The 14,749-nt window shown below is 46.9% G+C and overlaps 1 protein-coding gene across 1 annotated transcript in view; it reads left to right on the top strand.

The window, feature by feature from the left end:
• Positions 1–4,391: 4,391 nt before the first annotated feature.
• Positions 4,392–14,749, top strand: part of LOC144265870 (transmembrane protease serine 9-like) — a 29,822-nt gene continuing 19,464 nt past the window's right edge. Inside the window, exons 1-6 of the mRNA XM_077818919.1 lie at positions 4,392–4,434; positions 5,050–5,076; positions 7,507–7,669; positions 7,881–8,152; positions 13,441–13,610; positions 14,127–14,301. Coding sequence (XP_077675045.1) covers positions 4,392–4,434; positions 5,050–5,076; positions 7,507–7,669; positions 7,881–8,152; positions 13,441–13,610; positions 14,127–14,301 — 850 coding nt within the window. The remainder of the gene's footprint in view (positions 4,435–5,049; positions 5,077–7,506; positions 7,670–7,880; positions 8,153–13,440; positions 13,611–14,126; positions 14,302–14,749) is intronic.

Below are 14,749 nucleotides of genomic sequence, written 5' to 3'. Positions count from 1 at the left end.
TGGCACTCCTGAAAGAATAAATTCTGACAATTGGGGAGCCTTTATAAAAATAAAAAAATCTTTACAATAATACAAGCCCTGGGAATTAAACAAAAGCTCCATATACCATACCGGCCTCATCCTCAGGCTAAATCAAGCGCACAAATCACCCTATTAAGGAAGCGCTCCAAAGGGTAGTAAGTCACACACAAAAAACCTGGCCGGATAAACCACTTCTAATTTTGGCTGCCATCCGCAGCAGTAATAAACTAAAAGCAAAAACTCAACCCTTTCAAATTCTGTTTGGAAATCCAATGCGCCTAATAATTAATCCTAGTTACTTGGTACAGGGTCAAAAAAAAAAGAAAAGCTCTAATATAACCCAGCATAATTCTTTTCAATGGCTCAAACAGTTACAAAAAAATAAAACCACCCTCCAGTATAGGGTTAATCAGGCCATTGAACACATGAACAATAAAGTTCAGAAACAAGAGCCCAGAAGAGCAGCCCTGTAAAAAACAGGGAACCAAGTCATGTACCTTAAAATGGAAAAAAGGGGTCACTCACTGGAATCAAAACGGATAGGCCCTTACTCCATAGCAGAGGGCCTTAGCCCATTGGTATATCACACTGAAAAAGATGGAAAACTGAAATGGGTCCATGTTTCACAAATTAAACTGTTTACATAAATCATGATGTTTGAATTCTTTGCAGAAAAGGACATCCCAGAACCTGAGCCCGGGGCACTGCTTCACCATCAAAATTTTAATCCACAGCAAATGAGACCCCAGTGTAAGGTCTGGCTGTACCCGCTTCTGGGAACTTTTAGTGCCCAGATAATTAGAGCGATCATGGGAGAAGATGCAGCCCTCCTTATAAGCCAATATTTAAGGAATAATTCACTCCCCACCAACCAATCATGAATTCCTACCTGTTATCCGATAATCCTCATGGAATGGTACAATAAAAACACTAGCCAAATCTTAAAACCCCTAAAAAATACCAATATGTATGCCTAAAAAAACCCCCGGAACTTAAAGTTCACCTTATAAACACCACAAAAATACCAAGCCACTGAGAAACAGAGGTTAAAATAAAGGGTCCCTAGGGAGATACCACCTGGAGTTCCAGCTACCCACAATTACCATATCAGTGGAATGAGCCTGTTAAGCCAGGAACAATATTAACAGTCATTGTGGGATACTGTCCAATACCCCATAGTGAATTGAACCTCTGGTTCCCGGACACATGCACCAAAACCTGGACCAAAACCTATGCATTCAAAAAAGGTAACCCAATTAAAATAAAAAACAAAACAAAATTGTTTGTGACTCAAAGTAATCCAGCAAAAGTCTTTTAAAATCCACAATTAGTAAAAATAAAAATTGGTATAAACTGGACTCAGTTAAACGTATCTAAATGAAAGCCTAAATGTTCACCCTACTCCCTTCCTATTATAACGGCCTAAATAAAACACAACACGCCAATGGCCGAGCAAAACAAAATACAGTAAACACCATATTAAAAAAATTGGTTTTAAAGCAAAAATTATAAATACTATAGACCTAAAGTTAATTCAAAATACGTTAAGTTCCTTGTCACAACTGCAAAATAGTCTCATTCACAAGCAGGCAAATACTGCTGTAAACGTGGTACAAATAAGTCTAAAAAACTTAAAAGCAACATAAAATACGTGGCTCTGGCTAAACACCACTTCCTAGCTGCTGTATAAACAAATAAAATTAAAAACTAAAACTGCCTTGGACATAAAATGTACTAAAATGCACATTGTTAGTTTAGTATCACTTAAACACAAAATGTTTTGGGTACTATCTAGGAATGTTCGGGTATTAATGCATCTTTTAAAGCAACAAAAAAGGTCCTTGTTTAACACCTACAAATATAAATAAATGCAATATGTTTCCAGCATGGTTAAGCCTGATTTGTTATTAGTTGAAATTATTGTTAAAATTGCTCACCACCAGTCTGTAAAAACAAAAATATAAAAAGTAAGCCCGTTCCCAAAATTGACCCTGGAATCCTTTTGGCTGCCCCAGGTATGGGTCAGTGGGCCAAAAAAAGAGAAGAAATTATTGGACTTCCAAGGGTGTCCGAAGTAAAGCCCTCAAAAATGGATGTGCTTGTCCCTATCTGTCAACACAAAACCATGCAGCAAAAACACATAACTGGAAACATGTGTCTAAAACAAACTAAAAAATGTGACATGTTTTGTACAACAAACAATGTGCACGTGTTACACCCTGGGAAACGGTATTGTGGGAGGATGCAAGTATTAGCCAACCCCCAATAACTACATGTAAATGTAATGCCTATGTATTATATACTAGCAATCACACGGACTATTTACCAAAAATAAAAAAAGCAGAAAGCACCGTAACCGACACCCCAGTTAATTTCTCTGTTCCCCTTGGCTTAAATTAGCACAATCTAACTAATCTAATCTAACTAATCACTTGTCGCCAAAAACAAAGGTGACTCAGTTTTTACAACAAACACAAAAAAATATTTTAAAAGCATGTCATTCAAATATTACATGCAAATAAAAACATGCTAAAAATTGCTTTAAATTTAAAAAAAAAAAAAAAAACACTAACAGCCTATCACTGGTATGACATTTTTACAGGCTTTTCCCCGACCTCTAAAAGCATATTGTCTATTATGTTTCACCTGTTACTAGTTGTGTTAATATTGTCCTGTGTTTGCTTGTTGGAAATGTGTTGTATGTGCTGTTAAACAAAAAGAAATGTTTGTTAAATTACAACCACAATCTCAAATTGCCTCTCAGTATATTGCTATAAAATAGTTTTATAAAATATGACCCACGCAAGAATTGTTCTTGAGGGGCCAAAAGGGGGACATGTAGTAGAAGGATTTTATGTTTGTATTTTACCCTTTTTAAATAGCAGAAAGGAATGGCCTAATGTGCCATTGGTCAAAATGAATCAATGAGACTTTGTGTCTGGGATGATTTCAAGGCAGTAACAGACCTTTTAGGGTCACCACTTTGTTGTAGGCTTAGCATTTTAAAATAAGTAAAACAATGGAATGATTGTTGTTGGTTGTTTGCATTGCAACTTGAGGTTTTTGTTTAAAATGTTTTGTGTAAGTTAGTTTTGTGTGTGAATAAGGAATGTGTGTGCAAAGAAATAAATGTAAAGGCCATCACCAGACCAGATGTTCTAGGAAGGAACCAAAAAACAGACACAAGGGCGCCAGGAGGCTGCAACACGCCCCGATTGAAATGTCAAAAAAGGGCAAAATTAACAACTCTAAAAATGAGCCAGGCACCTACCAATGGGGACAAAATAGCTGTAATCAAAACCAGCATAAAATAACTCCCTACAAAACTTTATAAAAAACAAAAGAAAAAAAAGTAAAACAAGCACTCAAACGACAATTAATTACAGCATAATGGTGCAAACCTCATCAGTTCCAATGAAGAAATGTCACCACATAAGCAAGGTGCCTTGCCATGAAGCTTTGGGTTCGTCCTGCCAAGACTTCCCTGGAGCATAGTGTCGTGACCGGCAGGACCTGGCTCCTCCCTACCCATGATCAACCTAGCTGGCCACTAGATTGATCCGGACTCTGGACTGGTAACTATAAGATCGACTAGCAAAACAACGTATGTGTGTGTGTGTGTGGTGTAATTAAATGCATATGCAAATTGTTGTATCTTCAATAAACGCGGCTGTAGTAGGTTGAAGGCAGGGTACCTTGCCAGCAGGGTCCGGGAAGGGCCAGTCCACCTCACTTGATCTCTGGACTTTGCTTGCTGGAGGCAGGGGGGAATCAGCGAGCCCTGTCAAAGTATGGCTCCAGCCTGCACTCAGATGGAGCTGCAGATAGCCAATTCAGGGTGGGGCAGCAAGCACAGTCCCTTGGCTAGGGCGTGCATGCAGGCAGAGCAGCAAATAGGCACGTAGCCCAGGCTCTGGTTCAAGGCCAGGTGGAAAACAAAGTCACTCAGCTCCAACCCACGCTCAAAGTCAGTTAACTCAGGCTTTCATTCAGCTAGCCTGAGAGAGGGGGAGACTGTCACCCACAGCTTGGGTGGCAGCGGGGGACGCAGGCCCTCCCACTCCACTGCGTCCAGGCCCAGGGCCCTAAGGGTGGTGGCGGGGTCTGCCACCATGTCAGTGGGGATCCAAGCCACAACACGCTGTCTCACCCGCTGCCAGCATTGCAGCCAAACAGGGGTCTTCTACCCCTGGGCCACTTCCACACTCCCCCTCCAAGGGTACATGCTGATCTGGTGAGGCAGTGGTCCCCAGCCTTTCTTGTGGGAGGAGCATATGGCTATTCCCAGAAGACTGTGGCGGGCGCCGGGCACCCTGCCGCTGAAATGCCACCGTCGAGAAGCAGCAGTGGCAAGAAGCATTGCCGGCGAAATGCCGCGGAGAAATGGCAACGCTTCTCGGCAGCATTTCAGCAGTGAGGTGTCCTGCGGGCGCACAAAAATGCCCCGGTGGGCACCAGGTTGCCAGCGGGCACCGTGTTGGAGATCTCTGTGGTGAGGTAAGGTGATTGGCGGGGGCTCAGTTGCCAGCAGTAGCTTTGCCAGGGTTGGGTCAGCCATCTGTCTCCTGCGGGGCCGGGTCATCCAGCAGTCCAGGTGGTCCGGGCCAGTTGTCTGCACTCTGGAGGCCTGCTGCCACCTCCCAGCATGAGAGCTTAGGGGAAGCATCTGTCCCCTCCAGTGGCTGGCCCCCAACTGAGCTTCTGGGTCCCACTTTTATACTTCCAGCCCCGCCCCTTGGCTTCCAGGGGGTGGAGCTAGGGGGTTGGGCTCCACCCACCAGGGGGTGGAGCCACTTTCTTCCTTTGTGTCTGCGGCAGGCCAGTCCAGGTTACTACAGGGGCATATTGCCCTTTCCCCTGAAAAAAATCTTCTTATAAGCAAAACAGGAGGAGCCTCAGAACTGTGGGTGAAGCTATTGGCACCCATTCCCCCAGACACAGCGTGTCAGACACCAGGAATGACTGAATAGCCCCTCTCCCCCACAGACACACAGTCATAGCTTTCTTTTCTCTTCGTTTGCTCCATAGGTGCTCCAGTGAGTCAGAATCCGGCAGGTAAGACACCCGTGGCAGAATGCGAGACTTACCTGCCCTGGTCATTTGGAATGAGAATTAGGTGGGGAGCCAGGGAATACTATGCTGTGATCGGGTGTACCAAGCCCGGAGGCCTTGCTGAAGGCCTCACAGTCCTACCCCACCCCACCCCAGGGAAGAGGAGTAGAGGTGAATCCTCCAAGCTGCCTAGAGAGGCTGTGGGGAAGCAGCCAATCAGAGAGAGGCTGCAGGGAGCTGCCAACCTGAGCCCCGCAGGCTCCTATAAAAAGGAGCTGTTGGACAAAGTGGAGCAGTGTCTTCCTGGAGCCTGAGAGCAAGGATGGTGGTCCTGGCTGGCTGGAGCCAGGCTGCAAGGAAGGGACTGGGGCTAAAAGGGAAGTGGGCCAGGGAAATGCAGTAGCCAATAGTTAAAGGGAAGCAGCTGGTGGCTACTATTTATAGGGTCCCTGGGTCGAGACCTGGAGTGTTAGGCAGACCCTGGTCTATCTCTGCCCCAGCAGCCATAGTCCCAGTGGCTAACACCCTGAATAAGGGAATAGCCCAGAGAGGGGGCTGTAGACCTGGAAGAGGGTCAGTAATGGTGGGACTTCTTAACCCCCAGAAAGGGGCTAAACTATAGACAGGGACCCTCGGGACAGGGCTGCAGGCTGACCCCAGTGAGGGTACTGTGATAGGCCCTGTTGAGCTAGAACTGAGCTCAGGGACAGGGCTGAGGGTCAGAGAACAACGGAGGGTGCTGTGATAGGCCCTGTTAGAGCGTGTACCCTGGAAGGGGTCTGTTTTGTGTTCGTTTCACTTACTGACTGTGAGTGCCTCGGCCGGAGGGTGAGTCACTGAAAAACCTTCCTAGGAAGGTTAACGGCCAGCCAGGGATCACCGCGAGCAGCGTAGCAGAGGGAGTGCAGCACGTGCACCCTCAGTAGGAGGCTCTCCGGATACACAAGAGGATCCCACCAGAGACACGCACACAACTTGTTACCCAGGCATTTCAACTTGGACACACTGGATTAGATAAAACAAAAAAACCTACAAAGAGAGAGATGTTAAGTGAGTATAAGTAAAGAGGCATAAAAGCCTGAAATAGTTACAAGAAAAATAAAGATCAAACACCACTAATGTCTAACTTAGCAGACTAGGTTAAATTTGAAGAAAAGTTTTGCTCACCACATGCTCTCAACAGCCTTACTGGCCAAACTTTTTTGGCTAGGACCCCTGCCTCTGTTTAATGGCTGCTTTCTTTGTCCCTTCTTGTGCAGTGAATCAATGGACAGAAAGAGAGGGAGAAGGGGTGGTATCTAGGGGTGTCTGCCTCTACTTTTTATAGTCCTGTCCCCCTTCTGAGATGCAGTTCCAGCTGGGAGTAGGGTGACAGGCCTTCTGTTTATGTGGGAAGTCCAGGCTGTTTCTTTGCTAAGATATACATTTTTCACTTGTCCCTTTTTCCTGCCAAAGAGTGGCTGTTTATCAGGCAATGGCCCATTGGCCTTGTTTACACCTGGATGAGGAGTCAGCTTGCCCTGTGTCTCTGAGGAGCCGGTTTGGCCACTCCCCAGACTTGGAACATGTTTGAGTAACGTCATACAGGGGAATCTTATAACTTCACATGCAAAGTGGCCACACAGGTTTTACCAGGACAATACTGACCAGCAAATTATGACTTTTCCAACAATACCTCACAGGGTAAACTTTGTGCAGAGATTATTACAATAGCACACCCAGGGGCATATTCTGCCACAATGTCTAAGTGCTGGTGGTTAAGGAGAGGTTGGTGAGGGGGAAAGCAGCGAGCGGGGGGGGGGTGGTGGCCAGGGTGCTGTTTCCACAGACGCAGCGAGCGGGGGGGGGTGGCCAGGGTGCTGTTTCCACAGACGCAGCGGATCACTGTGCATTGCGGGTATACAGAAGACAGGGGACTGGGCACTGGAGTGTAACGGAGTTGGGTGTGCAAATTGCTGCCTGCAGAGGGATCGAGTAGGGCTCACAGAGTGCCTGAGAGGCCAGCAGCTGGTGGCTGGGAGAGTTTCCCCTGGTAGGCACATCAAGGGCTCCCTCCCACTGGGAGCAGGGGGTAGTGGTGCAACTGGGACACTCTGGATCACCCCGAAAAAAGTCACAGCGCTCGTGGGAGTTGGAATGGCACAGGTAAGGTGCCCGCAGCAAAACACCAGCGTTCCCTGCCCTGGACATGTGGAAACAGAATGTGTCTGGGAGCCAGGACTCCTGGGTTCTCTCCTGGCTCTGGGAAGGGGACTGGAGTCTGGTAGGTTAGAGCAGGGGAGTCTGGGATATAGGACTCCTGGGTTCTTTTCTTGGGTCTGGGAAGGGAAGGAGTTGTTCTTTTATCTTCAGGTCATACTAATAATTATGTACACTCTCCCCACTTTTGCTCCCTTGCCCAGGGATAATATGTTTCCCCTCTTTTCTTGCCAGTCTTTGGAAAGCAGTTGGTCTCAGGGCGCATCTTCAGTGGTCAAGATGCCAAGGACGGGGCCTGGCCCTGGCAGGTCAGCGTGCAGCAAATTGGCTTCCACATCTGCGGAGGTTCACTCATCTCTGAGAGCTGGGTGCTGTCAGCAGCTCATTGCTTCGATCCGTGAGTACCCCAGGCAGAGCAGAGACAGTGACTGTAGATGCTCTGGAAAGACTCCCTCTCCCGTTCCACTGGCTTCCTGTTGTGCAACATCCCTGTGTGGATGTTCCCCAGCCGCTCCACCCCAGAGCTGCCTGCATCTCAGTGCCAGGCGAGCCATGCCTGTGAGGCATTGCTGGGTGGCTTTTCCCTAATCAGATTTTTTTTCATCCAGGTCTGTACCCAGTTCAGCGTATCGGGTGCAGCTGGGGGAAAACCAGATTTTCGGTCAAACCCGCATCCACTCGTTCTCATTGGTGAAGCAGATCATCCCCCATCCCAGTTATAACAATGTCACTCACCAGGCCGACATCGCCCTGGTGGAACTGAAGAATCTGATTCAGTTCACAGCCACCATCCGCCCTGTGCGTCTCCTTGATGCCTCCGTCCGTATGCCTGATGGGAAGCCCTGCAGGGTGACTGGCTGGGGGAAAACTCTCCCACTAAGTGAGTAAGACTTGTACCTCCTAGAGGGGTGGAAGGGTATGAAAAGGACCCAGCACCAAACAAAGGTTATAGGTTGGAGGATTGCAGCTTCATATGTACACAGATGGCCTGTGAGTTACAGGATTACATGGTTAAACAGTCACCGTCACAGCTATATGGTTATACCACCACGGTTTTATGGTTGTACAGTTATGCAATGATAGGTATATGGTGCAGATGAGATGGAGACCTGTGGTGCAGTTCCCTTTCCGCTTATGGTGCCTCCTGCTGGCTGGTCGCTCTGGGGATTAACTCAGTCTTTCATCTACTCTCTGCTCAGCGGTCTCTGCACTCATCTTCTCTCCCTATGCGGCCTATCTCGGTGCTGCCGCTTCCAGTTCATGACTTCTCCCTATGGCCAGTTCACTGTGGTCTCTCCCCCTTCCAGGGAAATCAGTCTTTCTGCACCAGCTGTCTGTCTGGCATCTCCAGTGCCCTGACTCACTGTCCTACCAGCTGCCCCCCTCTCTTGCTAGCTACCTGGATTTCTACAGGCCCTGCCTGTTCCTGTCCAGGATAGCCTGTTCCTCATCAATTACATAAGAGCGGCCATACTGAGTCAGACCAAAAGTCCAACTAGCCCCGTGTCATGTCCTCTGACAGTGGCCAGTGCCAGGTGCCCCAGAGGGAATGAACAGAACGCAATTATCAAGTGGTCCATCCCCTGTCACCCATTCCCAGCTTGTGGCAAACAGAGGCTAGGGACACCATCCTGGCTCATACCCATTGGTGGACCTGTCCTCCATGAACTTATCCAGTTCTTTTTTGAACCCTGTTATAGTCTTGGCCTTCACATCATCCTCTGGCAAGGAGTTCCACAGGTTGACTGTGCGTTGTGTGGAAAAAATACTTCCTTTTGTTTGTTTTAAACCTGCTGCCTATTCATTTCCTTTGGTGACTCCTAGTTCTTGTGTTATGAGAAGGAGTAAATAACACTGCTTTATTTACTTTCTCTACACCAGTCATGATTTTATAGACCTCTTTCATATCCACCCTTTGTTGACTCTTTTCCAAGCTGAAAAGTCCCAGTCTTATTCATCTCTCCTCATATGGAAGCTGTTCCATACCCCTAATCATTTTTGTTGCCCTTTTCTGAAACTTTTCAAAGGCCAATATATCTTTATTGAGATGGGTGACCACATTTGCATGCAGTATTCAAGATGTGGGCGTACCATGGATTTATATAGAGGCAAGATGATATTTTCTGTCTGATTATCTATCCCTTTCTTAATGATGACCAACATCCTGTTAGTCTTTTTGACTCCTGCTGCACACAGTTTTCAGAGAACTATCCACAATTATTCCAAGATCTCTTTCTAGAGTGGTAACAGCCCATTTGGACCCCATCATTTTATATGTATAGTTGAGACTATGTTTTCCAATGTGCATTACTTTGCATTTGTCAACATTGAACTTCATCTGCCATTTTGTTGCCCAGTCACCTTGGTCTGTGAGATCACTTTGTAACTCTTTGCAGTCTGCTTTGGACTTAACTATCTTGAGTAGTTTTGTATCACCTGCAAATTTTGCCACCTCACCGTTTACTCCCTTTTCCAGGGCATTTATGAATATGTTCAATAGGACTGGTCCCAGTACAGACCCCTGGGAACACCACTATTTACCTCTCCCCATTCTGAAAACTGACCGTTTATTCCTACCCTTTGTTTCCCCCTCTTATCCCATCACAGCTTACTTTTCTTAAGAGCTTTTGGTGAGGGACCTTGTCAAAGGCTTTCTGAAAATCTAAGTACGCTATATCCACTGGATCATCCTTGTCCACATGCTTGTTGACCCCCTTGAAGAATTCTAGTAGATTGGTGAGGTGTGATTTCCCTTTTCAAAAACCATGTTGTCTCTTCCCCAACAAATTGTGATTATCTATCCGTCTGAGAATTTTATTCTTTACTGTAGTTTCAACCAATTTTCCTGGTACTGAAGTTAGGCTTACAGGCCTGTAATTGTCAGGATCACCTCTGGAGTCTTTTGAAAAAATTGTTGTCACAGTAGGTATCCTCCTGTCATGTGGTACAGAAGCTGATTTAAATGATAGGTTACAGACTACAGTTAGTAGTTCTGCAATTTCACATTTGCGTTCCTTCCGAACTTTTGGGTGAACACCATCTGGTCCTGGTGACTTATTTCTTATTGTAAGTTCTCTTCTGCACCTTGCAGGGCCAGTTCGGCCACTGCCAGTTTCTCCAGCAGCTCCCTCACCTGCTCCTCAGACTCCAGCCATCCTTTTTCCTTCAGGGTTTGGGTCATGTTTTATTTCTGTGGTAATTCCCTTTTTGATCTGGTCCCTTTCTGTTCCAACCATCATCTTCCATTTCCTTATTACCCCCAGATAAGAGCCTGGATGGAATACCTTTTCTTCCCCCTCCACCCCCCCACATTCTCAGTACAGTATTACTGTTATGGGCTTCATGTTCCCTCGTCCTGGGATCCTTACCCTTCTCTGAGCCACTCCTTTTTGTTTTTTTGTTTTTTTAATTATAGGGGCAGTTCTTTTTTATGTGTTCCACCTCCCCACATGGAAAACAACGCCCTCCTCTACCTACCCTCTTAGCTGGTGGGACTCTTTTGGGTCCCCTTACAACTCCCACTGCCTGGGGAACTTCTTTTTCACAACATAAATAGGGGCACTCCCTTTTTAGGTGTCCCCTCTGACCCACAGGCATAACAGAGTTTTGGCTGGACCTCTGATCTCCTGGCCTTGGACCTCCCCCTCTTGGTCCCAGTCCCTCCGGCCTTCCCCCTATCTTCTCTTCTGACATTTAAATAAATAATGCTGCCACTCCAAAATATTCAGCAAGTATTTCTCCAGGCACAAGTTTGCCTCCCTCAGTGTTTGTTGTTCTCAAGAACCTGCTTCAATAGGGCCTGGATCTGCCCTTGCTGTTTGTCTATTCCCTTCATTGGGTTTGGCAGGTCAGGGCCCAGTCTGGGAGGGTATTGCTGCCCTCTGCAAAGAAGGCCTCTGTCCAAGGTGACTCCATTATCTTTTTCTCTTATCCCCTCACCTCAGTGGCCCACACTCTCCAATTGCATCGAGGTGACCGTGCTATACAGTGTCTCTTGGTTCCTTTGCATCAGGGCCTGCCAACTCTTACAGCCCTGCACCTGATGTTCAGTCCTCTGAATTGTCCCCTTACCTCAGGGGAGACCGAGTGCCCGCATTCTCCACCACTTGTGTTGGGGTTCCCTCTGCCTGTGGTGCCTCTTGCTGGTTGTTCTGGGGATTAGCTCAGTCTTTCAGCTGCAGCCTCCTCTGCATCTCTCCACCCATCTTCTTTCTGTATGTGGCAGCTCTCGGTGCTCCCACTTCCAGTCCATGGTCACTAAGTCCCTCCGCTTCTGGGAAAACAGTATTTCCAGACTGCCTGTCTGGCTGGTGTCTCCAGTGCCCTGAGCCACTGCCCAGTGGCTGGTAGGGGAACTCAGGCCCACTCTCTACACTGGGTTCCATCCCAAAGACCCTATAACATGCAGCCTAGGCATGTATTGCCTTAGACCTTGTTATTGCTTCCCTGGGCTTTTTCCTACCTAGCTGGCTCCCCACTTCTCTGGGTTCACCAGTTTCTCCACTCCCTCCTCTCAGGGAGTCTATGCAGCCTGCCTTCCTCCAGCCACAAACACTCCTTCCTCTTTCCAGAGAGTGACTGCCCTTCCCAGCAGCTTCTCCCACCTCTTGCCAGCTACCTGGCTTTTGACAGATCCTGCCTGTTCCTGTCCAGATGAGCCTGTTCCTCATCATTTAACTCCCTAGCTCGCAGCCTAGTTAGTATCTTGGGCCCATCTGGCCACCCCAGCTCTTGCCGGGAAAGTGTGCGGTGCACACCCCATCACAAGGTCTATAAAATCATGAATGGTATGGAGAGAGTATATGGGGAAGTGCTGTTTACCCCTTCACATAACACAAGAACCAAGGATCACTCAAAGAAGTTAATAGGCAGCAAGTTAAAAACAAACAGGAAATACTTTTTCACACAATGCACAATTCAGCTGTTGGAACTCAACCCCAGAAGCTGGGACTGGATGAAAGGGATGGATCACTCGATAATTTGCCCTGTTCTCTTCATTCCCTCTGAATGCAACTGGACACTCTTGGAAGACAGGATACTGGGCTAGATGAACCATGGGTCTGACCTGGTATGGCCGCTCTTATGGTTAAACAGCCACAATTGTACTGTGACACAGTTATATAGTTATACAGCTGCACAGTTATACAGGCATCATTATACACGGATCTGGAATGATTTGGGTTTTTTTTCAGTCAATGTTGATTTCACAGTACATACCCAAACTACCAAAAAAATTTCTATCGGTAATAATCTACATTTAAAGATAGGCAAAGAATAATGAGGTTTGAGAACTTATTAGATTTTGATTTAAGGACATTTACTTTGTATTTTTTTGACATGGCATATTGACAATTTGTGTGGTTTATAGTTATAAAGCTTTAATTCTTTGAATCTCAACCACTACTGTCATGATATAATTATTACCTGACCCCCTCCCATAATCTTACACAACTGTGAAAATTTAAATCAATAAAAATGAAAAAAAGTTTTACCCCATAATTTTGCACAACTGTGAACATTTAAACTGATGATCAAAAATTTCTTAACAATAATTATAATTTGACGGATACTATTTTTATTTATGTTATGGGGGATTTAATTCCTGGCACAATGAATGGATGTCCATGTTTGAGGTGTGTGCGTGTGCCCTAATATGGGTTTCAAACCGCTCCTCTTGGTGTAGTTGGCACCTGTATATTTACTGATGCAGGCTCAAGACCAACAGGAAGCAGTGTCAGGGTGAGCCAAGCAGCTGGCATCAAGCAGTATCAAATCGCAAACCTAGTTGTAGCACTGGCCTGGAACTGAGCAGCATCTGCTCTGAGATTTAAATGCCTTTGACAATCTGGCCCCAAGTGTCTATAATAAGACTTAAGATCCTAAATCAGTTCAGGGCTGCAAAGCTGAGCAAAGCAACCCCTAAATACTTTTCAAATCTGGGTTGCTGCCTTTAGCTGGTGTTAAACTGGCCAACTGCCCCCTGCTCCCTCCAACCCACTAGATCCCACTCAACTCCCAGGCCAGGGATAGAACCCAGGAAACCTGGATCCCAGCCCCTCCCCACCCCACTCCTCTCTCAGATCTGGGAATTTCTTATAGACCCTTAATGTGACAGCTTTTTACGTGACTTCCACTCATGCCACCCTGCCCTCGCGCCTTTCGTTGCAGACAATTCCTCCCTAGCGGAGACACTGCAGGAGCTGGAGGTGCTCACAGTAAACTTCACGATCTGCAACGATCATTTCCGGGAAGCATTAGGAAAGCCTGTGGGTGACAACCCCATCAAAGATGACATGATGTGTGCTGGGCCGAAGAAAGGCTATAAAGGGACTGCCTGGGTGAGATTCTCTAGACTCTGACTGAGATTGGGAGACCCCTTTTGTGCTCGGCAATACACAGACCCCAAAAAAGATCAGGGTTCCCTTTCTACTGGGTGCTGGACAGACGCCACCCAAGGGGTGACCCTATTGTTCCTGACCCATTGTCCCTGTTTGTTCAGTGTTGTGTGTTGGGGGGACCCACCAAACAGTGGGCCTGGATGGAGGGGCTGAGCCCTGACTTCACTCCCCAGAGTTTAGACAAGACACACCTCTTGGCTTGAGGTTGTGACCATAGAGTATAAAGTCATCAGGGTCCATCAGCCCATCCAATTGGGCCTACTGTACAACCAGAGCACACCTGCAGCCAGATACCCCTTCACTGAGCCCAAAGATTTGTGTCTGGGTAAAGCATCTCCCAGAAAGGCAGCCAGTGGGGATGTGAAGCAATCGAGAGATGGAGACTCCACCATGGCCCTTGTGGATGATGGAGACTGGTCCCCTCCATTCGAACCCCATTTCTTTCCCTCTCTCTAGGGTGATGGTGGGGGACCCCTGATGTGTGAAGAGGATGGGACATGGTACCTTGCTGGGACTGTGAGCTGGTTCCTGACGAGGACAGTTAATGGGTTAACCAGTATTGTCCCCGGTTACCCTGGAGTCTACATCCGCCCGAATGCCTACAACGATTGGATCAAGGCAAACGTGCCTGGTGTGACTTTCGCGGAGCCGAACTTTGCTCTGAGCAGTCTCACTCCAAATGGCACTGGTCCCTCTGCCACCATCCTCAGGGTCCTTCTCCTCACTGTGTTTCTGCAGCTGACCCTGTGACCCCCTTCCTATATCGGGTCCCCATCCCACACCAGCCCTCCCTCGTCCTTGGTGCAGATAGACCATGTCACCTGGGACACTAGACCCCGGTGATCACACCCTACACACTATTGTAACAATCTTTGTGCAAAATACTCCTTGTGAGGTATCATTTGAAAAGTAAAAACTTGCTAATCATTCATATCCTTGTGTGATGTATGTACACAAGTGATATTAAGGGTTATGGACATACACTGGAATGATCACTAAAATGTGCTCAAACCAGATGTATCAGGGGAGTTGTTAAATAGGTCTATCCCAAGGAAGGGACCGTGTGTTTATCTCGATTT

Source organism: Eretmochelys imbricata, chromosome 6, assembly GCF_965152235.1.
Source record: "Eretmochelys imbricata isolate rEreImb1 chromosome 6, rEreImb1.hap1, whole genome shotgun sequence".
Lineage (NCBI taxonomy): Eukaryota > Metazoa > Chordata > Testudines > Cheloniidae > Eretmochelys > Eretmochelys imbricata.
The sequence above is the reverse complement of the archived record's forward strand: the minus strand, read 5'-3'. Positions and strand labels throughout refer to the sequence as shown.